At 49.4% G+C, this 27,031-nt stretch overlaps 1 protein-coding gene across 1 annotated transcript; it reads right to left on the bottom strand.

Moving 5' to 3' along the window:
* Positions 1-300: 300 nt before the first annotated feature.
* On the bottom strand, positions 301-26,177 carry TWIST2 (twist family bHLH transcription factor 2). The gene is made up of 2 exons (XM_014889914.2): positions 25,400-26,177; positions 301-1,109 (listed from the first exon to the last, which is right to left on the bottom strand). The coding sequence occupies exon 1, from the start codon at positions 25,909-25,911 to the stop codon at positions 25,429-25,431; it is 483 nt and encodes a 160-aa protein (XP_014745400.1). The 5' UTR covers positions 25,912-26,177; the 3' UTR covers positions 301-1,109; positions 25,400-25,428.
* Positions 26,178-27,031: the final 854 nt, after the last annotated feature.

Raw genomic sequence — 27,031 nt, 5'->3', positions numbered from 1 at the left:
TATTTTTTTCTTCTCCCCCAGCTGATGGGGGGAAAAGGTCATTCGGGATAATTTATCCCCATGTTTCCAGATCCTGGTCTAGTGGAAGGTGTTGGGTTTTGAGGTCCATTCCAAGCCAAATCACCCTGCAGACATCAGCCTGGACAAGTGCTGCTCACACCCTCTGCACCCCATCACCCCACTCCCTGGGAAAGTGTTTTTAGCCACATTTCTGAGTGTCAAAACATTGTAGGGCACAAGGAAGAGTCTCGGCCTCTTTTTGGGGCTGTGGAGTCAAGAACATAAATCCCAAACCCCCAGTAGCTGCATGACATCTTTATTTTTACTGGCAAGAGAAGCAGTATACACAGCGACATTGCAGTCTCTTAACTCGTTAAAAATATCTCAATAAATAAAACAAATAAGCAACATATACACTGGAACAGAAAATGAAAACAAAACAAAACAAAAAAAATTTAAAAAACCAAAGAAGTGGGAAGGGGATGAGCGGTAGCAAATCATGGAGCAATAAGGGAGAGGTGGCAGAGTGTGGAGGGAAGTCTGTAATCCAGGCTGTACTTGAAACAAATCATGCAGGGAGCTGGGGGTATGGTGGGCTTTTCTCCTTCTTTTCCTATTTTTGCTGAGAGCCTTGGTCCAGTTTTGCCATGACTGTACAAGAAATAAGGTTTGGGATTAAAAAAAAAAAAAAAAAAAGACAAACCCAAGAATACAGTTAAGGGGAAGTAAAACTCGAACCCAAAGATGTCTCATAAATGTGTTCCTGAATTAAGATTGTTTCCAGAAAAAAATAAAAAAAATTTTTAAAAATAGCGATAAAACACCAAACGCACAGACAGAGAGACACAAAATCCCAACAACAATGAACAACCAGGAATGTTGCTTCTCCTTCTCTCTTTGGTCAGTCGTTTTGGGGAGAGATGTTGCAAAGTCTCAGCCCCTTCTCTTCGGTGCTCTTTTGCTGCTCAGTCTAAAATGCTCCACAAGAGTTCAGAGCGAGGGAGGTCAAGAGGGGTCTTTTGGACCAGTTTTCTTGAGGTTTTTAAGGTTTCAGAAGCTACAAACTTGGATATATCCCAATTCCACTTCAGTCGCAGACACTGGACAGTCTGGAGAGAAGGAAAGAAAAAAAGAAAAAAAAAAAAGAAAAGAGAAGAAAAATAAATACACCGAATGCAGGATGTCTTTCTGAGAAAGGTTGTGTGGGAAGGGCCTTTTCCCTACAAATCCAGGCTGTGCTTCATCACCATGTGTTGAATCCTGGCCCTGGTTCCAGCAGCGAGGAGTTAATCCAGGCACTGGGCAAGATCCAGTGTGCCAGGAGCACGTGGAAGCTCTTGGAATTCCTTAGGCTTTTGGATAGACAGCCTAAATTCAGTCTGGTAATGTCACAGACTGGTTTGCACTGGAGTTTGAAATGGTAAATCCATAGGCAGGAGCAACGAATCCCAGAATGATTTGGGTTGGAAAGGACCTTAAAGCCCATCTCATTCCTCCCCCCTGGCACAGGCAAGGACACCTTCCACTATCCCAGGTTGCTCTAGCCTGGCATGGGACACTTCCAGGAGCAGGGAAAATTTTGTGGGACAAACTTCGTGACCCAGCAGTGCCCACAGGATCTCCCTGTCCTACTCGGGGCAGGGATGGCTTTGCAGGCAAGGCACTGTTCCTTGCATTCAGCAAAGCCACCTCAGCTCAGATATCAAAAAGCAGATATAATTATTTCCTCCCACCGAGGAAAGCTTCCATTTAGCTGATTTCCTTTCCTTTCCCTCTCCAAGTTATTAATTATCTAATTACGACCACATTCTGCAGGGAGCTTGGGGACTTGTCAGGCTGCCCGGGACCACTTAGGAAAGCTCCACCTCTCCTGGTGGTTTGGGGATGCCCACGTCTGGCAGATGACAGGCTGACCCTTTCCCCATCCAGGGAGGGCTCCAGGAAAGGAAAATAACATCCAGGGAGGAGGGAGATACCACGAAGCAATTTGCTGCTTTTTTTTTTTTTTTAGTAGTAGTATTTTTTCCAGCGAGCAGAAGAAAGGGGTGGAGGGTGGTCACACGAGGTTTTGCTGTGCCCTGCTCTTCCCTGAACGTGGTTGACACCAAAACGAGGCAAAAGCCAGATAAAAAGCTGGTCTAGTTCCAGAGACTTTTTAAAATCCCACCCAAGAGTGGAGAGCTCAGCACAAAGCTGCTCCCAGAGCAGAGCTGACTTTAACCCTGGCTGAGACCCCCTGCTCTGGCTGCTGCTGCCCTGAGGCCTCTCCTTCCCACTGGCTCTTTCTGGTTCTCCAGCTGGAGAACTGGGAATTCCACAGGCTGATTTTCTTCCCTGTTAGGGCTGGGGGGGGGTGGCGATGCCCTACCCTGTGGATCGTGGATTTTCCAGAGCTCTGGAATGGCTCTGCCACATTCCATCCCATGCTAGTTGCATAGAACTGGCTTGGCTTTTTTTTGAGGTGCCCAGCCATGCTGTGATTCTGTGAAATTATGACTCTCTGAAATCAGACTCTGGAATTAGTCTCTGAAATCTGAATCTGAATTGTCATCCTCATGTCACCAACCTGTCCCCCGCTTGCTGCAGCTCGGATATTGCAGGGGGAAGGAAGGGCTGAGCAAGAGGGAAAATGCCCCCCCAAAAATCCTCTGTTGGCCATCCAAGCTGGCCTTGCACACTTCCAGGGATGGGAACTACTTTATCCTGGGATGTCTGGGGGATGCCCAAGCGTTTCTCTTACCCCAGCACAGAACTGTGATGCTCTGCCACAGTGCAGACCCAGCACAGCTCCCTCTGTCTGATCCATTTTTCCCTGCTTTAGAAGCACCTCCCAGCCCCACCAGGAGCATTCCCCAGCCCAGCATGGATATCACAGGAGCAGAGAGTGGATGGAAGGTGGCAGCAAGAGCAAGGCCCTGGTTGCAGGAAATTTCGCAACAGGTCCCCCAGGCTTTGTTTATGTAGGATTGGGGTGGGTTTGGTTACAAAAGGATTGAAATAATTTCCACGACATGGCTGAGAGTGCACATGAAATGTGAAATGCAGGAAAACTGTTGGAGTTTGTTTGGGGTTTTTTTTGTTTTGGTGGGTTTTGCTGTTTTGTTTTGGTTTTTTGCTTTTTTTTTATTTTACAAGGTAGCTTTTCCAACTTCATTAAAAGTTGAGGGTGCAGAAAAAAGGCTCTGCCCCTAGGGCCTTTTTTGTTTTCTCCCCCTTCATCCCAGGCACATTTCAGGGTGAATGGGGAAGGTGAAATCCCATGAGGAGTTGCTTCTTCCTGGAGGTAAGGCCTGAATAAGATGGGACAGAGCAAACACATCAAGGTGAGGAAAATGTGGCATTCATAGTACCCCAGAATGGTTTGGGTTGGGAGAGATTGTAAAGCTCATCCTGTTCCACTCCTGCCATGGGCAGGGACATCTTCCACTCCCAAGCCCTGTCCTTAAGCTCTTCCAGGGGCAGCCACAGCTTCTCTGGGCACCCTGTGCCAGGGCCTGCCCACCCTCAGAGTGAGGAATATTCTTCCTCACTGAATCTCTCCTCTTTTTAGTATAAAAAATTATTCTGGAATAGCCCCGCCAGTAGCTTCAGGCAATGCTGGGTTACAGCACAAAAGGTGATGCTCCTGTTTTTAGAAAATCCCTAAAATCCCCTTTCTGAGCTCAGGAGCAATCATTCCCAGCTGTTTTGGGAATAACTCCTCTATAAAGTCCCATGGCACAGATCAATCAAATATCTACGGTCAGGTTTGGGCATTTTGCCTCCCAGCATCCCATAGGGTGTGATCCACTCAAAAACCTCCTGAAACCTTTGCTACTTGAGCTCAAACTTTTCCATGCCCGATGGTGATTCCTCTTTCTTGCCATTGTTTTTGTTTTCTGGGAAAAAAAAATAAAAATTGGCCCATTTGTCTCAGGGTATGGGGAGAGAAGGAAACAGCCGTGCTCCAAAGTTGCTGATGGCATCCCCATGCCAGGGAGGATCACTGCTGAAGGGATGTTCCCAAATTATTTCATGGAGTTCTCAGCTGTGTCTGGAGACAAAATTGATGGTAACCACTTCACAGAGTGGTTTGGGCTGGAAGAGAACTTAAAGCTCATCCCATTCCATGGGCATGGACGCTTTCCGTCAGACCAGGTTGCTCAGAACCCCTCACCCAATCTGGCCTTGTTTAAATTTAAATCACTCAAAGTCGTTTAAATTTAAGCCTGCTAAATTTAAATATAAACCTGCTTCAATTCAAACCTGTCCTTGTTTAAATGTAAAACCTTTTTGTGATTTGGATGGTGCAAAAAGAGCAAAAGATGCAAAAACAAAAGGGCAGAATTAGCTCAATTTTTTGGGGTGTTTCAAATCACAAAAGGACAAACCAGCAGAAATCCCTTGATTTCCACAAGCCAGGAAAGGAGGCAGCCCTGTAAAGGCAGCAGGACCAGGCTGCAAGGCTTCAGAAGGGAGGAAGCAGCAGAGAAAGGAATTCAGGAATAGTTGTGCACATTCGAGGGGGCGGAGAGAGGGCCAAAATCAGATCTCATGCCACGGGTAGGGACAGACTGAAACCAGAGCCCCTGGCTCAGGCTGTGCTGCCTCTGCTGCCTGGACCCCTTATCAACCACCCGCCCTTGAAGGCTCCCAGATGAAGGGAAAGCCACAATTATGTGCATCTCACAGCTGGGGAACCGCCTCAAAACACATCCCTGGCAGAAGTTCATCCCTGAGCCGTGGGGCCCCCCAGGACCCTTCCTCACCCATGGAAAATCCTCTCTCTCATTCACCCCAGCCTTTCCAGAGCTTGGGGGATTTATCTGCCTGTGGCTGGTTGGAGGGGGAACGTCCTCCCTGTATCCTGCAGCTCCCCAGTTTGTAACCAGGAGCAGTCTGATGGCTATGTGGCATGAGGAAATGGAGATTGAAGCCTTTTCTTTTCCTCCTGAGGCTATTTCTCCCTCTCCAGAGACTCTTGTGCATCACTGAGGAAGGCCCATGGTTTGCTGACACCTCGCTGTCCAGGGAAAACTGAGGATCCTAAAGAGACAATGCCACAAGAAGAAGCCAAGGAGAGAGCCCTGGTCCTTCCTGCCTGGGTCTGCTCTCAGTCATTGGAGCAGGATGGAGCACAGCCACGGGGCTGGGGACTGGACAGAAAGCTCCTCACCTATGGCTGAAAGAAATTTGTGAATGCTCCTCTCACATATTGCCAGAAATGACTCCGTAATTTTGCTTTGAATATTTTTTTCCCCCCCTCACACTGCTGCAAAAAGGGTTATTGGTGTCCGTAGAATCCCAGAATGGTTTGGGTTGGAAGGGACCTTAAAGCCCATCTCATTTCACCCCTTGCCATGGCCTGGGACACCTATCCCAGGCTGCTCCAAGCCAGCAATGTCCAACCTGGCCTGGAACAGGCAGAACCCCTCGAGAAGAAGAGAGGGATGCTCAACAAGGAGAGGAATTAAATGGCTTCTACCTGTGGGCTTATCAACTTCCCATGGAGAAACTCATCCTTTGGAGCCCAAAACACCTAGAAAGAGGCAATTCTTTAACATTTCGGGTCGTAGCCCAGCTAAAATGAGTCTTGTGGGCCTGTGCTCACCACAGGAGGAGAAGGGAATGCTGAAAAACAAAGCATTTTGCTGCTGGGATACTCAGAGTTGCTCTATTAGGTTCTGCCTCCCTGCAGCAAAATTTGGGCAGTCAGGAATGTTTGCCCCAAAGTGCTGTGTCCCTCCCTAGCCAGAAAGTTAAAACTAATATAAAAACAGCTTTAAACCAACATTTAAAAAAAAAAAAAAAAAAAAAAAGAGCTTTAAACAGCAAAGGCGCATTTCCTGCAGCCCTGCACTCCTCCACAGGCTGAGCAGGGCTGGTGGTAGCTGGAGGAGGAGGAGGAGGAGGCAGGTTTGTGGGAGCCCCTTGTTAAAACCTTGGCAGCACATCACTGGAATGGCAGCTCGGAATTGCCGAGGGGCGGAAGCCACTAATGAGCAGTCGGAGCAGGGAAAAGCAGCGCTGCTGCCGCCCCGGTGTTTGGGATTTTGGGAGAACCACCGGAGCTGCACGGCTGCCCCGTGGGTGGCTCGGAGGAACAAGCACTGAGGGACACCAGCGGCATGTCCTGAGCCAGGGATGGGGGCAAAGAAGGGGCAGGAGGTGGCCTCCGCCAGCCCTCCTGGCTAGCAGAGCTCACCATCGCTTTCTTTGGCTCAAATCCACTCCCCCACACAAGCCACAGGAGAAAGGTGTGGAGCAAAGCAGGGGAAATGAGGTGTTCTCCTGGTGCAGCTCCAGGGAAATAAGCAGGGCTGGGGAGGAGAGCTTGCCCAGACCCAGATGTGTCCCTCAAAAGTGGCTCTGAGACTCACACCAAGGGAGAGAGCAGCCACACCCCACCTTCACCTGTCTCCTGAGTTCCACATCCCATGGTCTCCTTGGATCCAGAGGGGCTCCAGCTGCCAGAGCACCGGCAATTCTGGCCAGGCACTGCCTGAAATGCACCCCCAAAACAGGGCTGAAGCCGTGGGAATATGTGGAAATCGGGGAAGGAGGGTGGAGTTGTCCCAGGTGGTGCATCCCCTTCTGCTGAGATGCTCACAGTGACAGATCCCACCCTGCACAGACACAGCTCTCATCTCCAGGGGGAATTTAATTTAATTTAATTTGGGACAAAGCTGGCAGTCACTGGGACATGGTCTCTGGTCCCTGTCTGCGTCTGCAGGGGTAAACACAGCTGAGATATGAACAGGGCTGTGAGAACACCCTCCTGCCTCCACCCCGTTTTAGGACAGCAGATATTATTGGCCAAAGGGAAAACCTTTCCTCCTCCCCTTTGGCTTTCCTGCCAAAATAATACAAATTCTAGGAAAGACACCTTCTCTAAAAATAAACATATACATCTGCGGCTTTCTTCTTTTTCCAAGGGAACTCTGTCGGCCTGGCCCGCTCAGCCAGCAGCTCCTCTGCTCTCAGTATTCCTGTGTGCAGCTGCAGCTCCCAAACCTCAGCAGCGGCAGCATCCCCGTGGGATTTTCCTACCCCACGGATGAGAATTTTCCTACCCCGTTTCCCCACTTTATCTGTCCTTGCATAGATTAAATGTTTTGGGAGTGAGTCTGGCTGTACCTGTGGCTGAGCACAAGGAGGAGCAGCCTCAGTTTGTTTTATCGGTGCTGCACAAAGGCTCTGTGGTAACCACCAGTCCTGGGAGTAAATCACGAGAAGGATGACAACCATCCATTACGACTGACTCAGCTGCGTGGATTAATGCCAGTGGAATTAATAACAATCCCCTCCCCCCCCCCCCCCCCCCGGCCCGTTTTAAAAGCATCTAGGGTTTAAACTCCTTCTTTCAAATAAAATAATAATGAAAAAAAAAAACAAAGAAAAAAACGGGGCCACCCACTAAAAGCAGAGACATGAAATGCACGAAATTCTGGGGGCTTCTGGGAACAATCCACGGGACAGGTATGACTGCCCCGGGAACTCGGGGTGCTTTTTCATGTCCCTGACAAATAGCAGCTGAAACACCTGCGGGCCAGATGTGCACAGCTGTACGTGTGCTGTCCATCAATCCTCGGCTCCCACCCCGCTCCAGATGCTGGCCCTCACAAACACAGCTTGGAAGGCCAGGCTGGAGCGAGGGAACTGTGAGCCCAGGCATTTCCCTCTTCCCAGGAGTCTCCTCCGCACGCAAAGCCCAGCCCTCAGAGTTCCCCCCGGCCTGCACCATGCAAATTTGGGGCAGAGACCCTCAGGGGAAATTTGGGGAGAAACATTGGCATCCCATAGCTGTGAATTTTTAATGCCCCCCGCATGAGTGACCTGGTGGGGGAGGTACCAAGCCCTCTACGTTTCAGACCCAAAAATCCATCAACACCCGCCTTGGAATTGGTGTATTTTGGTGTTTATCCAGAGTTTTGCCATCTCTCCATAAGTACATGTATAAAGGATTTTAGTTTTTTCTGCAAAAAGTGTGGCACTTGTGCCTACAACTCTGGGAAGCAAAATCTTGCCTGTCTTGAGTTAGCCTTGAAGATGATTGCTGAAAAAAGATCCTTGGCATTTGGAGTAGGAATGAAGTTGTGTTCTCTCCTCAAAACTGCCAAAGGGATGCTGGGGCAGCTTCCCTGAAGCACGGGTGGATTTAATCCTGTTTTTGCACTCACGGATCTTCACAGAGCACCACAAAAAGCCCTCAGTGGGAAGAAGCCAGGAAGATTCCCCATCTCCTTGCCCACTGTGCTCAATGCCCAGGTTTTGGACTCTCATTCCCGGTGACATTCCCAGCTGTCTGCTGGAGAAAGGATACTACTCTAGCATCTTCCCCATACTATAAGGCGCACCCTGGAGGTTCCTGAATTCCTCAATCCCAATTCCCTGGTCCCGTCCTTGATGTTTCCCACATGGCAGGTGCTGTTCCTTGTTCCTCGATAGCCACCCAGGCTATGAGCAGAGGAGGTGATTCAATCCCAGGACTCTGGGGAGGGATTGTACCCGGCCAGGTCTCCATCTGGGATTCATCAGCACGGCTTCCTTGAAGTCAAAGGGCCAAATTCTCACTTGGAATAAACCAGTTTAACCCTGCTGCAGTCAATAAAGGCCCTCTGATCTTTTTTTTTATGGCAAGAATCGCTCAACTCTTTAAAATACCTGGGGTTAGAGGGTGTTGCCCTCATGAAGAAGGAGTTATATTTTATATGACAGGCAATTCTGTCGGGTTAGGAAGGAGTCCTTGGCATGGAGTGAGCCATGGATTTTGTGGGGCTGGGGTGAGTCATTGGGATTGGTTTTGGCAGCCTGGGAATGGCGACAGGGACTTGGAATTTGAATAGGTGTGATAGGCCTGGCTTGCTCTGCATTCCTTATCTCCTCTTGCCCCGGGGCTCTTTCTCCCCCTTTTCCTTAGCCTTGCAGCTCCATCATCCAAATCCACCCGGGGTCCCACATCTCTCCTCACTCGGTCCCATGTTTCTTCCAGCCTTTAATGCAAGTAGCACATAGTACAGCAGTTTTCCTAAACTTTACAGCTGCTGCCTTCCAGGCAGATGGCTTTGCCCATGCTTAGAATCACAGAATATCCCGTTTAAACCAGGCTTAAAACCCTTAAACTAGGCTTTTTAAATCAAGCCCTCTGGATTTCAGCCACAGCCCTTTAAGGTACTGAGCCCGTTCCTTGCCCTGGTGTTTATAATGAGCTCTACCCCTCTCTTTCCTCTTCCTCCTCCTCTTCTCCTTGCCAGCCTCTTCCCAAGGCTGCCTCTGCTTCCTTGGGGTGTGCTGTGCAGGGCCAGGAGCTGAACTTGATGCAGGCAGCAGCAGAGTGGCTGTGAATCTCCCTGGGGCTGGTCAGGGTGGGGATATTTTATCTTTGTTTCTATGGGCTTGGATGCTGCCATCCTCCTCCAGCAGCGTCCCCCCGGTCCCCGTCGGGGCTCTGAGAATCCGTGAATCATTTTTCCAAGACTCCCAGGAGCAGCATCAGTGCCAGCTGCTTTATGGGCTTCCCTGAAACTGCTCTGTGGGTCGCGTCTGGCAGGCAAACCACGGGGAACAGGACAGGGAGACAGATCTTACTCACAACCTCTCTAGGTCCCAGCCTGGATAGCACCGTGAGCTTCCCAACCCTCTGCTCTGCTCCAAAAGCCTCCACTCCCATAAATGAACACCCTGAGGGGTTCAATTCCCGGTGCAATCACTGACTAACGGGTTCTAAAATCTTGTTTTATTCTGCTTGCTGTCTGCGCCGCTGCTCCGTGTTCCTTCCTTATGGATAAATCATCCCCTCCAGAGCTCCTGTGTCACCTTTTCATCTCACTCCTGGATTTTATGGATTCATGAGAGGCAAAACAAAGTTATCACTCCCTCTCTGCTGTTTTCCAGAGGGGAACAAACAGCCTCACCCCAGCGAGTTCAGATTTTCGGAGGAAGAAGCGCGTGGAGATGGAATCTCTCTGCTCGAGGGGCAAACGAGTGGGCTGCCCTGCGTTTAGCGGGGGATGTTTAATTCAGTATTAAACAATCACATGACGTTTAATACCGAAAGGCGCTCTGCTCGCCCCGCTGGCCCGGGCTGGGATTTAGCACAGGCTCTGCTGACTCAGAGCAGCCCAGCCAGCGACTCCCAGGAACGTGATTTGTGTGCAGCACGCACTCAGCAGCCTAGGGGGGGAAAAAAAAGCCCTGGAAAATCGGTTTCCACGGTCTTTTCCAGCCTGTCATGCCGCAAAAGGGCAGATGTGTGTTTTCCTGTCTGCAGTTGTCAGGTTTTCGGGTTTGGGTGATTAACCGAACGGGTTAAGTGGCCGCTTTCAGGCGAGCGAGCGCGGCTGACTCAGCTCGGCAGCAGCTGGCTGCTCTTGTTTAGGTTTGCCAGCTGCAAAAGCTGGACCAGCTCAACCCTCGGCGAGTGACCCCTGCGAGGTTCCCGCTGGGATAAGAACCTGTGGCACTGATGCAATCCGGCTCTGCCGGGGGAGCTGCAGGAGTTCTCTCTCCGCAGCATCTGCTCCCAGCAAAGGCTCTGAGCTCGGGTTTTGGCAGCGCTGCGGGCAGAGCCGAGCCCAGCCGGAGCTCCTGGGAGCCGGGGGCTTGCTCGGAAGATGCTGATGGGCTTCTCTGCTCAGGTTTGCAGCTCAGGGAGTCTCAAAATGCTTCGGGTTGGGAGGGACCTTTAAAGGTCGTCTGATCCCACACCTTTCTCCAGACCAGGTTGTTCCGAGTCTCATCCAAGCTGGCCTTGGATGTTTCCAGGGGCGAAGGGAGCCTCTGGTTGATGCTGAACAGCTTTTCTGTTCTGTGCAACTGAGTTTTACACAGGGTTTATGTTTGCAGAGTACAAGATATTTAAGTTCCGTGTTCTCCACGTTAAACCAGCACAAGATATGAGGCTGGGTGTTACATGTGGGGACTGAAATGAGACTTCAGAGGCTTATGAGGGAATCAGATGGATGCAGGGAGAGAATAGGGAAGCTTGGATCTGTCTCTGTCTAGAGAAATGCTTCTGCACGCAACACACAGGTCATCTGTGATGCCAGATTCATTTAAATATCTGTCTGGGTGTGGAGGATGTCTGGGGTGACTTAATGTAAGAACTTTTCACTCCTCTGTGTGCTTTTAACCCATTAAAAATGCCTTGGTTTTCTTTTGAAATTTCTAGTTGCTGCTCTTACGCAGGCACAGATGGGCCTCATCATACCATGAAATCACAGAGTGGTTTGGGCTGGAAGGGACCTTAAACCTCATCTTTTTCTATCCCCTGCCATGGGCAGGGACACTCTGCTATCCCAGGCTGCTCCAAGTCCCATCCAGCCAGGCCTTGGACGCTTCCAGAGATGGGGAAGATCTGTATCTGCATGTGCACTGCACCTTTCACCCCTACCACAGCACTTCCCCATCAGCAAACACCGGTGTGAATAACAGACATTCAGATTAAAGGCTCCTTAAAAGCAGCAGTGATTGAAATCAGCACCAATAAATGAGACTATTTTCCCTGGAGTAGGCAGAAGAAATGCAAATGCTGGGCCATGCTCCCCTCCTGGAAGTGCACGGATGCACCCGACAGGAAACTTAACCTGACATCCCACACGGTTTGGCTGAACAAAGTGATCTCTGCCCTCTCCATACTTATTTATATTTTCAGTTGACTGCATAATCTGACCCTCTAGAAAGTCCCTTCAGGAGGTCATGCAGCTGAAATAATAGCTAATGAATTTGTAAAAAAATTATTTCAGACTTATTAAATGCTTTCTTCCTTCCCTTCCAAGTGTTTGCATGCTGCTCCCAACCTAGGTAGGGCTGGAATAAGGAGGCTGCCAGGACTGTGCCATCTCCAGAGAGTTAAGGAGAACTGCTGGCATTGCTTTTCCTTCCAGACAGATCCTCATTCTGCTCCCATCTCCTCACTCGGCAGTTCCACCTCTGCTTTTGGGATGACCTTAAGTCCGGGGGACAAGGCTCTTGGACTTCTCCAGTGTTGCACCATCCAAATGATTCCCATCTCTGCTCCATTAATCACGGAATGGTTTGGGTTGGAAGGGACCTTAAAGATCTCTGAGTGTGAAAAGACTTGAGTTTATTCCTTCTAGTGCCTGGTTACACAAGCCAGGCTCTGACTGCAGGATTTGAACTGGTGGTTTTTATCTGCTCCGAGAGGATCTGCTCCCTTTTTCCACAGATGCCAATATCCTCCTGTGTGCACGGGCTGGGGACCAGTGGCTTAATTTTTGGGGGCCCCCTGATGACATCCAGCCGCGTCATTCCAAGCCTGACAATGCTGCTTCATCCTTACTTATGCTGCTCTTATGTGTTAGGGGTTTTAGGTTTTTGCAACAGACACAAAGAGTAACTGAACGATAAAGGCTGCTGGATAGCAGTTTAGGCTGGAATTCTCGAAAGGATCAAGAAAACTTGGTGTATTTCAGAAAACTCCCAGGTCTGGAGGGGCCCTAAATCTCTTTGGCTCAGTCTGCTCATCATCAATCCCAACAGATTATTAACATAATTAATCAGTTAGTGTCATGTTTTTAATAGGGTAAATTTCCAGCTTTTGAGTTTTAGGTGGAAAAGCTTGAGCACACAATCTTCGAGTTCTAAACTAGCAAAAAAAGAGCTTAAAATACATTTTTTGGAATCCTGTCTCAGTTCATGTCTGATTAGGGCTGGAAATTGCCTTGGAATGGGGAGGAACTGGAGGAAAATTACTCCAAGAGGTATTTAGGCCTGAATTATCCATCATCACTACTCAGGCAGTTTTCCCTGCCCTGAGTTTTACATCTGCGTGCTGACCAAAACAGTGACTTTCATTTTTATTTAAAGCATCCCCATCCCTACAAAAAACCTCTGGTGTCTTGTGAACCACAGCTCTGCAGATTTAAATCACGCCTAAACATCGAAGGCCAGCCTGATTTATGCTGGAACTGCTTGCTCATCAACTTTCCCTTTAATCAGTGGGGTTGTTGGGACTCTCCAGGCCCCCTTGGTCACTTTGCAGGATCCTGCTGGAGCCGGAGGCCTTGGGATGGCTCTGGCCCAAGTGACCTCCTCGGGATCCTGGTGCAGAATTCTCCTGGTGGTACCCTGAGATCAGCAGATGCTGGCCTTTCTCTCAACTCCCACTCAGTGCCTCAAATCCCAGGGAAAGCTCTCCTTCCGCTGCTACACCCTCTGCTTTGAAGACAAAAGATGATTCAACAAGATATTTGAAGGGAGGGGGGGGGTGGGTGTTGGATGGTTCAGCTGCTTTCCAAAACTCACAGGGCTTTCCAAAGCTGGAATCAGGACATTTCCACGCACAGCCTGCCCTCTCCAGAGCTGCCCCGGCGCTGATGCATGGCAAGACCTGCAGCAAACCTAATTCTCCTGTTTGCAGTTCTTCTCCCAGCCCTTTCCCAGTTAGGCTGGGATGTCCTTTGCCTCCCAAAAGCCCCTAACACCAGCCTGTGGACAAATTATTTGGGATTGTGATGGATGTGATGAGCCTGTGAAGCTCCAAGGAGAGTCTGGGTGCACCAAGTGCGTGCCTGTGGAACCAGAGTCCCGCTATTGGTCTGAGCTGTATTTTATTTTATTCATGGCACAGCCTCTCTCTGCTTGTTTGGGAAGTTATTCCCTGCCTTTGCTGCCTGGAGCAGATCCCAGAGAGCAGCACAGCCTGCTCTCTTCATTATCTGCCCCACTAATACCTCTTCTTTATTTTTCCCCTCCCTCCTTAGGTCACTGGTTTTGGGTCACTTTATTCTCAGTGCTGACCCCATAGCAGGGTTTTCCAGCTTTGTTGCTTCTGTGACTCAGGAGGGATGTTTTGCTCTCATTTATTAGTTTTTCTGGCCAGAATACAAGAGGTTAAACACTTCGGAGAAGCTTATTCTGCATTTACAGCTGAGGTAGGTTTCTAAATCAACAGTAGGTCGTGTATTGGAGTGACTCACAGAGCTGCTTAACCTTTTTCCTTCCGTTTTTGTCCCTCTCCAAATCTGAGGTGCAGCAACATCTGCAATTCAGATCTCTGAAATGAGAAGCTGTGGAAGGAGTACAAAGTGCTGAATGTAAATCCAGCCTGGTGGCACGTGAATCTCTTCTCTCTGCTGGCAAGGCCCTGCCTGCTGGGGAGGTGGCGAAGTGGGCACTGCAAGCATTAATACTTGCTTTCTGGAGGGGAAACTGAAGCACGATCCACCAGCCAAAATTGCTGGGCAAGGTGGTTTTAGGGCACGGTGGAGATGAGCCCAGGGTGGGCTGTGGGTGCAAAGAGAGGAAACCCACTGCTGTCACCCCATCAAATGGTCCGTGGACACAAGAGAGGTGTCATCCTCCCAGTTAGCCCCGAGGCTCTGGTGGAAAGTGTCCCCACAAAGGGAAGAAATCTCCTGTGCGGATTTCGGGGCTCTCAGCTGGGTCTGAGGTGCTGCAGGAGCCCCGTGGGCACAGAATCTCTCCGGGGTCCAGCTGCTTCTCATGCACCCCAAGCTTCAGATTTTTAAGGAATCCAGCCCCTCGGGGAAGGGCAGATGCTTTCTGAGGATTCCAGCAGCTCTGGAGGATGCTCGTCCTGCAAGATTAAGGCAGGGAGGCCTGAGAGTTTTTTCCCCTCGTGTTTAGGCCACAAATTGCCTTGCCAGCTCTAGTTTTCCTTTGCCAGTGGTTTTTCCCCTCATGAAAGGACTGCGCTGCCTGATCGTCTTGGAGTCATCTCTTAAAATTTGGGTTATTTATTGAAGTGGCTGTTGATAAAGAAATGGAGTAGACCTGTGCTTGTTATGTTTGGAGCAAATTTTAAATCTCCTATTAAGAGGAGGACAGTGCAGGGTTAATCACACACTCAGGAAAACACAGCAGAGAAATGAGATTCTGTTTTTGTTTTTTTTTTTTTAAAACCCACTTTTACTATCAGAAAGGCAGCTGTGACTGCAAGGTGGAAGCACCTCTGGTGTCACACTCTGACCTTAAATCAAATAACCTGTGAGTCTGCTCTCCTGATGATCACTGATGTGGGATGTGCAAAATTTGGTTCCTCCTTTTCTTAGGCAGTGGCACAGCTCCTGACTGCTCCCAGATATTCCACGTGCTCCCTGTTGGACGCACAGGAGATGTTCCCCTTGGATGCAACCCCAACCCCACCCGATTCTTTATTTAATGCAGTTCACCCTGCCCTCTAGTGCCAGCAGGTGCTGAGTCAGCAGCTCCTGCGGTTTTCCACCTTTTCCATTTCCCAGCCTGGGAATCTGCTGCTGCTGGGGCTGCCAGGGTGGGGAGAGATGAAGAAATGCAGCCAGAGATGTTTGTGCATGTGTGGGGAGTGGGTACCTCAGTGCAGCTTTGGGGCCAGCACGGTTTCTTGGAGATGTTTGGGAGGAAAATGAGCTTTTTGTGAGGGAAACGGGAATACACGTGGCAGGCTGTGTGAGGGGAGGCTTCGGAGGTCAGGAGATTGCTTTAGTGATGAGCTTAAAATGAAATCTCCAAGCCTGAGAAATGCTTGGAGATGTAAGGGATGGGGTAACACAGCAGGAGATAGACATGTCACTTTTCTCTTGAAGGAAAGGGGGGATAATTTTCTGTTTAAGAAGACATCTGAGAGCCTTTTGTCACCCTCTCCGCTGGGAGAGGAGGCTCCCCTAGCCACGGCCTGGCGCCTGCAGGCACACCAGCGCTCCCCAAATCTCCTCCAAGCCCATCACACGTCCCTCCCTCCATCTGCTGGGACACTCCTGCGATTTTGAAGACCCCAGCAGACCAAGGCTTTAGGGTCTGGAGTGCAAGAGCATCCTTTGGTGCTGGCTGCCGGGCTGGGTGTCCCTCCAGCCAGGCTTTTGCACAATTTCCTGGGTTATTTCAAGCCGTGGGGAAGGTCCAGCAGTGTGTGGGAGGGGCAGGCAGGGCTTTGGTACGCAAGCAAAAATGGAAAAACAGCCTTGGATAAGTCTCCTCCTCCCCTGTTCCCTCATCTTGGATCCAAAACTGGGGAAAGGCGGGAGGGGGGGAACACCAGAACAACACCCCGAGCCTGTGGGGTGACCCCTGGTTTGGCTGTGCTGACGCCGGCGGGGCCGTCAGGGTGGGTTTGTTTCTTTAAGGTGTCTCCCAGAGGGAGGATCAGCCAAATGCGATGTGGCAGCTCTGGTAACTCCTCTTGGCTTTCAGCACAGCCCTCGCTGATCACACAACTTGCTAGTGAAGAAGGTACAGCTGTCCAGGCCTTGGCAGGCATCCCCACGCTCCGCTCGCTGCCAAATCCTCGCTCGCTTTTTTATAAAAATTCTTAAGTTTCCTAAGAGAATGGAAATGGAGCTGCCTCATCTGCCTACCAGCCCCATCCAATGCCTCCTGGACCTGTTGGAGTAAAGCCTGGTGTCCCTGCATCCCTCCGTGGTGCTGGGATGTTGGCAGCCAGGGAGAGGGAGAGCCCAAATTCCAGGGCTCCTGTCCTGCTCCGAGGGGCTGGAGGGGAAACCAGGGTTAAGGGTTGGGGTGCCAGCAGTGCCTGCACAGGGCTGGAGCTGTGACTGGGGGTGGTTTGGCATTCCTGGCTCAGGCATTCCCAGCTCACATGAACCTCTGGGAGAAGGGAAGCAGCTGGGAGTGGGGGTAAAAGCCAGCTCGCCACTGGGCCAGCGACTCTCCTGAGCTCTTCCTTGCTTGTCCCTGTTTGCAGCTCAACGGAGCAGCTCCAAACACCCAGGTCCCAAATTGTCCCAGCAGCCAGACCCCCTGAAAAGTTTTAGGCATCGATTCCTGGCCTGGGCTCCCTGTGACAGCTCCAGGAAACCTTCATCTTCTCCTCTCCCTCTTTCAGAAATGACCCAACCTCCCCCCGGTTTTGGAATATTTTAGCCCCGTGTGCAGTTTTAAGCAGACAGAGAGCTACAGAGGAGCTGCAAGGCAGCCTGAGCCGTGCAGAGGATGAGTAATTCAAGGCGGGGGGGGGGAGCCTATGGATTTCCTCTCCAGAAAGAGCTTTTGGATCTTCAAACAATACAAATGTGGCTGTAGCTGTGTGAGAGGCTGTGCAGTAGCATTTCAGCGAAAGATTAAGGAAAAACAGCACTGGGGGGACAAAAATACATTTCACAGCTGGTGAAATTGTGGCATTAGGAAATAGTTCCGAACGTGCTCTAAACAGGAGGTTTCTTTTCTCGAGGAGCAGGGATAAGTGGTCAGATCTAAGAATTGTCCTTGGGACTTGTACATGTACCTCGGGCATTGCAGTGGGCATGAAAATCTCGCTAATTGCAGCAGAAATGAGCCACTGATCATATATGAGAGCAGTAAACCAGTATGAAAAAGGGGTAATAGATTTGCAGACTGTCACATTTAAGGCCAGGCGTTTTTCTCTCTGATTTTGACGTGATTATCGTGAAAAATCGTATGATTCCATGAATTGATTTTGACATTATTAGCCTGAGAAATCCTACGATCCCACAAGTATGCACAGCTAAGGAATAGCTACAATTTTCAAAGCCGTGTCCGTTTCCCTCGGCAACTTTATAACAATTACCTTTATCCACTCCTTGAGAGTGAAAGTATTGCTTCGTTTACAAAATAACAGCGCTTAGGAGGAAAACTTCCTGATTAACTTGGTCATATCGAAAATCAGCGTGTTTTGAGCTCCCAGTTCCATACCCTCAGCCCTCTGGGCACATGGCATTGACCTGGGGGTACCTGGAATTGTATTTTTGGTGGGACAGGGTCTTTTTGAGGTGCTTTCCACTACCAGTTTCCCTGACACGAACAGGGAAAGCAGCGGTGAGCTATTCCTTTGCGCGCATTATAGCGAGAAATATTGATCGTTATGCTGTTTGATTTTAAAGTTTCCAAGGGAATCGCTGGAAAGGGATCTCTGATCTCCCCTGTTCATGAGGTGCAAGCTGATTTAAACAGTTCAGAAGCCTGAACTTCTTCTCAGTCCCAAAACCCAAGTGCAAACTCATCGCGTCACGATGGAGGCGAGAACGCGGCCGCTCCGCTGCACCCCAGCTCCCTTCCAACAGCAAACATTTCGGCCCCATCTGGTATAAAATAGATTATTTAGTGCTGGCAATCCCAGAGATCTCTTAAACAGCCCCTTTCGTGGCCAGGAATGAAAAAAACCCTGTAAAATGTCGGGTTGCTCTGTGCACAAACCCTGACGGAGCTGGAAGGGAGCTTTGGAGGTGGCAGGGTCGCGCAGGGAGCGCTGCACTCGCAATTGCTGCAGCAAACAGGGCTTGGTGCTATCAGAAATTTCCTGGGCTCATCGGGAAAAATAATTAAGCAAAACAAATTAAAATGTGCAGGATAGCCGTCTTATCAAGTGTGCAAATAATGCAAGTTAATATGCTGCATGCAGAGCGCTTTTTAAAATAAAATGGTGTTATCTCATCCAGCCTGCTTTTAGCATGTGGTCTTTTGCCCTGGTTTCTCACTGGGAAATTTCCCTGGTATTCCCAGAGGCACTGCCATGGGTAAAAATGCTCTGGTTCCATGCAGAGGCTCAATTCCTGCCACCCATCCCGTGCTCTGGAGTCCACTGATGGGCAAGCTCACCTGTGTGTTTGGAGGAAGAAAGACTCAAACTCACAATAATTGGCATAAAAGTGTCTGTGGGATGAATTCTAAGGGGTTGTGACGTGGAGGTGGTGCTGGGCATCCCGGTGGGATACACATGAAAAGGACAGGGAGGCAGGTGCTTAGCTGGCACAAACTGACAACCTATTTACCCCATCCAAACCCCTTTGATTAATGGGTCATTAATAAATCTCATTGCATATTCAGGGTGGGATTTTTGTGCTGCAAGGCAAGGGTGATTCTGACAGCATCCATGGGTGATGGTGGGCCCAGGTGGGTTTTGTGCAGAAGGATTAAACGAGAAACCCCTTTCTTGTCCTTAAGAAGGTGATTTATCTTCAGTTACCGATGCCAAGTTGTTTGCTGGGAAGCATCTCCCTGTTCACCTTCCCCCTGAGTCCACAATTTTATTTGTTTTATTCCTCACATTTCCGAACTCTCTGTCCCAGACAGTAATTCTGCCCAAGGAGCCACATCACACGGAGAAATTTCACTGTGATGTGCATGAAATTTGCCATAAGGGTCAGCCTGAAATGTGCATTTTTGTGTCTCCGGCAGGTTAATTTTGTTGAGGAGCTTGGTTTTAGGGACACTGTGTGTGGATGACTTCAAGAACCCCCTCAGCCACCCAAAGCACTGTTTTTTCTGTGAAAGCTTCTCTGTGGCTCCATCCTACCCTGCTGAATTTTCCAAACTGGATTAACTAATTATTTTTAACAGGAGGCTCAGCCGTGATTCCCTTATTTCAGCAGAGCAATTGAGTTTATTTACATTTAAGCACAAACATATGATTTTTAAAGGAGGCTTGAAAAGCTAAAACCGAGGGCATAATCAGATAAACGACTGCACAAGGATTTTTGGTAGCTAAACTCACCCAAAACCCAACTCATGCATTTTAAAGCGTGTGTTTGGCAGGTCTAATATCACTTAAGGAAATGCTCATGGGGGGGGGGGGGCAGCTAACAAGGCAAAACTATCTTATTAGGAATTCAATTAAAGCTAGGCCAGGCTTACTGGACCTCTTCCAGTAAATATATATCAAGCTGAACCTGTAGACATCTGTCTCTTCTCTCGCCCCCACCTCCTTCTTTTTCTGTTTTCCAAGTTGTGGTTGAAAGGTGGAGAGGAGACAGGAGGAAGAGGAGGGACTGTGGCTCATCACAGAGTGCAGGGCACAAGGATTATTTTCTATTTTGGTGTCTAACCACTTTTGTGATCTGGGGTAGAGTGGATCTACCTCAATCCCATCCCTTGCTGAAACACAAGTTAAAAAAAAAAAATCCCAAATCACATAATTACAACAAAGAGAAGTTGGATCCAGGTGGATCCAAGTCCCTGGGCACTGCTGGACACCCCCTGGCTGCTGGTTTGGGATTGAAGAATCCATGCTGCCTTTCCCGTGCTCATTTTGGAGTATTAGATCAACACACCTTTTCCCAAAAAACACACCCAAAAGGCTCAGGCCACGGGGACAGTCACTCGGACAAGTCAGGGAACAAAACTGGAGAATTCAGGGATTTAATGACCCCTTTGAGCCCTCTGTTGCCAGCAGGGCTCAGGAGTTGTTGTCTCTAATTTAACGTTTTTAGGGAAGTAGTAGCCAAACCTCCCTGTCCTGTTTGTACCCTCCTCCTGCAAGGAACTTGCCTCCAAATTCCCGACGCTGTTTCCTTCGCTGTGACAGAGAAAGACTGATTTTTTTTTCCTCCCTCATTGCTGTGGGAAAACCCTCCTTACTGCTAAACACTGAAAACCTTGGGCTCTGGGTGGCAGATCACAAATTAAATTCAAAGAGGGATCCTCTATTTTACCCCCAAATCCCCGCCCTAAGGCAGGAGGTGAAGCACATCCCGAAGAGCTCCCGGAGCCCTGATTCCCATGTCAGGACAAGGACATTGGGGCTGGGGGGACTGGCTCGGCCTGGTGTGGAAGTGGTTAAAGGGATGGGTTTGAGGGCAAGGGCTGCCTTGCCTTGATTTATGGGCTGGCTGAGTTAATTTGCTCTTTGTGTGTGATTAGTTGTTGTTGCTGAGTGGTCATCTTCCACAACTACAAATCTAATTAATGCTGGGGTGCCAAGTTGGTTTGGTGTTTTGTTGTTGGTTTGTTTTTTGTTTTTTTGTTTTGTTGGTTTTTTTAAAAATCCCTGGCAAATATTTATACTGTTTTAATTCTTGAGAACTTATCCTTAATTAGTACGAGTTTGCTAATATCCAGCTAGATGGTTTCCTGGTTTTCCTCACTTCCAAATTTGACTGAAGAAGGGAACGAGGAGATGTGGTGACTCTTCGAGCAGCCCACTGAGATGTCTGGTGGGATCAGCAGCTTGCAAGACGCAATTTACTATTTCTTCCCCCTTTCCCAATTTTCTGCAAAACCTGGGAAGAGGGGTGAAAAAGCTCCCCGGAATATCTGCTTTCCCCAGCCAGCTGTAATTCTCTGACAGCATTTCCAGCTTGCTCTGTGTTTCGGGGTTCTGGTGCCATTCCTTTCCATGTTCCTGGCCTTGTCAAACCCTTCCCGCAGCTCCCCAGCAAGACATAAATTCTGGAGGTTTTGGGCTCGGAGGTTTCAAAGTCGTGCTGAAGCACATGGAAATTATTCTCAGGGCTATGGCTATAAAAATAATTATATTGCCGGGGGAAAGAGTGGCATGGAATGTCCCCAGAAGAGATCTCAGCGGTGGTTACAGGATCTGTCCCAGCTCTCAAAGAGCCCGCTGTGATCTCCAGGGCTCATTTATCACTGCTACCTATAACTGCAGGAAATATGTCCCCAAAAAGCACCGTCGGAAGGAATGTGAGGGGAGGTTGCTCACGAGAAGCGTTTCAATCTCTCCCTTTGCTTTAATGAGGATGCTTTGAAAATGAGGGCTGCTCTGCAGAGCTGAGGATGACTAATTCGGAGACAAATTAGGTCTACTTAGCCGAAATGTCTGCCTCGATTGTTCCCTTAATGACCCTTCAACGCACATCTCTCCCGATAGGACTTTTACCGCAGCTCTGCCTCCAGCAGATTAAGTAATAACATGTTTTTACCGCTTTTCTAAGCGCTCCTTCGGACCCGATCCAGCATTTTCCCCGCGCCATGAGTGTCTCCAGCTCTTTTCTGATGGGTAATTCATTTATTTGCGTCTAGCCCCTGGCAGATTTGTCTCTTATGCGTGTCTCCTTCTCCGGAGCATTTCCCTTGCACCCTCTTTTTCAAAGATCCCTGAGCCTGAGCGTTTTTTGGCTGACTGCAGCGTGCTTGGTGTCTGCTGGGTAACAGATTTATCCTTTCCCAAGGAAAGACACGAACGTAAACAGAGGATCCAAAATGCATTTTGCTGGGCTTTTTTAAACGCACTGAGATGAAACCCTCACCCCTCCCCGCCGCTACGAGGCTATTAATGTAAATACCAAACTTTACAATCCTTCCTGTCAAGGAAACTTATTTACATTTTTTGAAGGATGCGTATGAAAAAATGGGGCTTTTGGGACAAGAAAGGGCTTCGTTCCAGTGTCACTACACCCCCAGTTAACTGTGCTGCTCTCAGACACTATAGAATTAGGTTTTGTTCCCAGGGCCAGCAGAGATAACATCTGTTTGCTTCTTTAAGGGGAAAATGAAATAGGATGCTGGTGTTTCGTACTGGAAACAGCCCTGCAAGTCTGAAGGGGCGATGGGCGATGGGCTGAGGGCTGCGGATCAAACACACGCCTTAAACGTGGCTTCTCCAGCATGGAAAAGGTGGGAAAAGGGGTTCCCAGAGCCCGTGCCAGCCGAGGGGAGGCGAAGGGCTCTTCCCCAGTGAGTGGGAAAGGAGCAGCAGACTGGTCACACTGGTGCGGGGCTCAGGGCTGCGTTGTCCCTTAGGCTTTGCTGCTGGTCCTGCCATCCCGGCTGGACAGGTTTTGTTTCCCCCCCTGCTAAAAGGAGTATCAGCAAAGGTACTGTCTTTTCCCCCCGATTCGTTCTTTTCAGTTTAGAGGCCGTGGAACGTTTAGAAAGCAAAAGGGAAAGGTGGCTGCAAGGGGACAGCGCAGGTGCCGGGCGGAGAGGATGGGGAGATTTTCGGGGGAGGAAGGCTCGGCTGAAACATCCCTCTGCAATCCTAGAGGTGCAAAAGCTGCGCCTGTTTCTCCTGCGGCTCCCAGAGCCAGTTGTCTGGAATTCCGTGGAGCAGAACAGGAAAAGCTCTCGTGGCCAGGCGAGCGAGCAGCAGCGACCTGCTGGCATTCGCAGGGGCCAGGTGGCATTTTCCCAGTTCCCAAGGCTCTGATTTTCTAATCAAACGGCTCCTCTGCTTTCTGTTTTGCTTTGCAACCAGAGGGGAATGAGTGTCCCCTTTCCTTGCTTCTCTCTCCCCAAAACCTTGGGGAAAGGGAGGATGGCGGGCCAGCCTGAGTGGCGCTCACTCCACATTTGCAATTCCTACTCCCTAGGAAAGGTAGGAGCTGATCCCAAACCCACACAACCATTTCTTATGGATTTTTTGTCCACCGAGGCAGTGCAGACTGCTCCCCTCTTACCCATAAAAAGTCCCACCACTCAACCAAATTTGCCTGTTTTCAGGGGTTTCCTGAGGACCGTGTTGTAGTTTTATTTTTTATTTTCTGGCAGCCGTAATTTCTGTCGCCATAAACGGTAGAATTTGACACCACACCGCACCAGGCCATTTGTCAACAACCTTTTCAACAGTCCAACCACACGCGTGTTCCTGCACAACACAGGCACAGGGAAAGGGGGGAAAGTTTGGGATCTTCCTCTGCAAGAGCCACCTTGGAGCACTGGGTTGGAGGTTGGGTTACGGCAATGGCTCCGAATTCCAATTTGCTCCAAATCAAACCAAAATGTGCCGGGGTTTGGTTCTGCATCGTGATTTTTCTGTTATATCCTCACATTTTTTTGGGGGGATAGGGACAATCTGAGCACCTACCTATAAAGTCTGCCTCATCAGAGCAATGTTAATAACAATTTAACCAACGTGAGGTATAAAAGACAGTTTTTAAAAAGCAGGTTTTACCCCGTGTGCTAGGAGTGGTTGTGTATTCGATAACAGATTTTCAACCATCCTTGGCTAATGGCAACACATCATTTGGGAAACAACAGAATCAATGCATTGTTCCAGCCCAGCACTTTCCTATTCAGCCAATCTAAACTGCTGAAGAAATATGTGTTCGGGACATTTTACATCTGGTTTTGACAAGAAGCCTGGGTTTTTCAGTGGCTTTTTTTTGGTTGTTTTTGGTTTTTTTAAAATCTGTTTGCTGCAGTTTTTAGCCAGATTAGCATGGGAAAAGGCTCTCTATTTCATAAACGGAGGGTTTAGCTTTTGAAGAACCCTCTCAGTTTTGGATTTTTGCAGTTGAAATTGGGACACAATGTGCAAAATGTAAGAATGCCAGCGATAGCCATAAACCCCACAACAACAGTGTTACCTGTGTAAATAAAGCTAAACAACAGGCAGCTCTTGCAATGGGTAGAATAACCAATTTTGAGAATTTTTTCATATTTTGGGGAATCACTAGAAGATCTTAATTCCAAGACCAAAGTGCAAATTTCAAACTATTTCAGAATGCAAGTGAAGCATTTACGTCTAAAACGGTTTTAAGTCTGTTTTACACCACTAGTAACTCCCAGTTTCACATTTTTAAGCTTTTTGAACTGAGGTACTGCAGTTGCATCAAGTTTTTGCCTGATTCTGTATTTTATTTATCCAAACGGGCTGTTCATTGCTGACCGAACAAAGATGGATTTGCCTCTTTAAACAAGCCCGGCCAATGGGCTGGGATAAACTTTCCTCTTCAACTCTGCACATGATGAAATTATTACATTTTTAAATCACGAGGGTGGCGGGGAAAAATGTCCCTTCAGAGTGTTTGCTTGGGGGAATGGGTTTGTGGGCTCTGTTTTATGTAGGGAGCCCCAGACAGCGCCCGGCCAGACCCAAACTCCGGCTGACACAACGCAGAGCTGCTCTGCTTAATTAGCTGGAGATGAGGGTGTTATTAAAAGGCTTTTTCCCCCCTCCTTTCTGACTGTTTATTTCTCCCTCCCCAAATATTACAAAGGCAGCTGAAGAGGAAGTAGTTTCCTGCTAATGGAAAGCGACGAGGAAGGGTTTGGTGAGGAGAGTAAATAAGAAACTGTGCCTAACGCCAGCCGCTGCTTTACCGTCACTTTGGGGAAGGGAAACTGGACAAACCCAAAAATTTAGCAGAGTTTCTCCTGCGTCTGTTTGCTTTTTTGCTGTGTGAGGGGGAAGGGGCACAGCCCGGGACTGCAGCCGACATCTGCTGCTCGTTTCTTTTAAGAGAAACACAACCTGGGGCGACCCCCATCACTGAGCCCCGCGTGGGTCCTGCCAAGCCCCCGGCCCCCCAGCTGGGAGGGGATGTGGCCACCACGGGGCTCAGCGCTGGGTTTTTGGGGTGCAGACACCCTCAGAGTGGGGCAGCAGCTGTTTTGGATCCCCTCATCAGCCTGTTATGGCCATCACCTTTTCCTCTCTGAGCCCTTCTCTGAAGCAGCACTTTCTGGCAAATCTCACGCGGTGACGGTTTCCCCTCTGTCCCTCATCATTCAGCTCTCAACACCAGCCCACTCTTACTCCCCATTCCCACAAAACAAAAGCATGCTGATCACTATTTCCTCCCCAAACCCTCCCAAAAATTTGGGGCATATCTCAGTTTTGCCTTCCTGGAAGCTCCATTTATTTGAATTTCCGTTGGCGCGGGGAGAGCGGGAGGAACTGGACGTGCCTACGCTGCCCTCCAGGTCGGTGACCCCAAACCCACCAGCATCCCCAGCATTCCACATAGGGCAAAGGGAAAGAAACAGACCCAGAGCATCGTCCAGGAGAAGAGAAACAGGTACCTACCCCTTGGGCTGGCCCGGCCCGGGCGGTGGCTAGTGGGAGGCCGACATGGACCACGCTCCCTCCATCCTCCACACGGAGAAGGCATAACTGAGCCGCTCGTGAGCCACGTAACTGCAGCTCGTCATCTTACTGTCCATCTCGTCGCTCTGTAGCACCTGGTAGAGGAAGTCTATGTACCGAGCCGCCAGCTTGAGCGTCTGGATTTTACTCAGTTTGTCAGAGGGCAGCGTGGGGATGATTTTCCTCAGGGCAGCGAAAGCTTCGTTAAGCGACTGAGTCCTCTGCCTCTCTCTGACGTTGGCCAGGATCCTCTGGCTCTGCAGTTCTTCGTAAGATTGGGAGCTGGGACTGGACTTCTTCCCCCTCTTCCCTGGGTTGGGGCTGCCATCTTCGCTGGACTTCTTACTGTATCTTCTCTTCCTGCCAAATCTCTTTGGCTGCCTTTCCAGCTCCTCTTCACTGGTCCCCAAGCTATCCACAGGGGAAACAGGAGAACTGGAGCTTTCTTCCATGCTTTCTGCAAGAAGGGGAGGGGAAGAGCCTTTCCCCCCCTCCTTATGTTATGTGAGTGTGTGTGTGTCTTAAATGTGCTTTAAATTCCTGAGACAGATCCTTTGGAAAAACAGGAGGACTCTTTTTTCTTTTTTTTTCCTTTTTTTTTTTTTTTTTTTTTTGCTGACCAAACGTTTTCCAGGTTGCTTGAAGGGCTCTTATTTCAAGGACCGAGGTTGTGTAAAAAAATTGAGGTCTTGGAGAGAGGAAGTTATTCTAACTTTTTGGAAACTTTAGCTGAGCTCAGTTGCTAAATAGTTGTCAGAAGTGAGGGAGGTGCGGGGCTCCCTCCTGATTGGCCGGCCAGGTCGGTGGGAGGAAGGCTTTTCCCCTGCTAAACTTTCACAGTTTTATGTTACACTTAACTAAAATCTTGGGAATGCACCTCGAATCAAAGATAGCTGGTGAACGCCACCCCCCACCCCTGGAGATGCTGGATTTGCAGCACCCCTCCAGGATAACCCCCCGCACCCACCCCAGGGTTTTTGGGGTGCTGCTCAGGGTCCCGTTCCCAGCTCCGTGGCCAGGCTGCAGATCGGGGTGCAGAGGCAGCGAGCACTCCACGCACGACCGCGTGCCCTGTTTTCATGGAATGGGGCCCTATTTTCCAGTCCCCCGCTCTGGGGGTCCTGCAAACCCCCTGTCCTGCAGGGATGGGGTGAGGACGTGCCTCCCCATCCCACAAGGTGACCTCAGAGTGGCAGAACTTCCCTGGGGCACGCTAAGCTGTGGGAATAGTGGAGATTTGGGGGCAGAGGGGCTAAACCCCTACTTGTGGGGGGCATGGGAAAAACTCCGAGACAACCCCAAAATATTGATCAGCTGGAGAGCAGCTAATAGCTCATGGAAAAACCCACGGAGAGGACCCTGGAGAGGCCATGATGGCCATGCATTGCCATTTTGTGCCCACTTTCCCCCACTTCCATTAAATGCTAAACAGCACATTTTAGGGAGTTGGCAGCCAAGGTAGATAGGAGGACACTTTTTCCTCCTCCAGAATATCCCGCCGCTGAATTAGTGGTATTCCAGCACACAAAAACTGTGATAGCAGAATTTTTGATCTATCTAACAGAAGACAAC

Source organism: Sturnus vulgaris, chromosome 7, assembly GCF_052056855.1.
Source record: "Sturnus vulgaris isolate bStuVul1 chromosome 7, bStuVul1.hap1, whole genome shotgun sequence".
Lineage (NCBI taxonomy): Eukaryota > Metazoa > Chordata > Aves > Passeriformes > Sturnidae > Sturnus > Sturnus vulgaris.
Note: the sequence above shows the minus strand (reverse complement) of the source record. Positions and strands in the feature narration are given on the sequence as shown.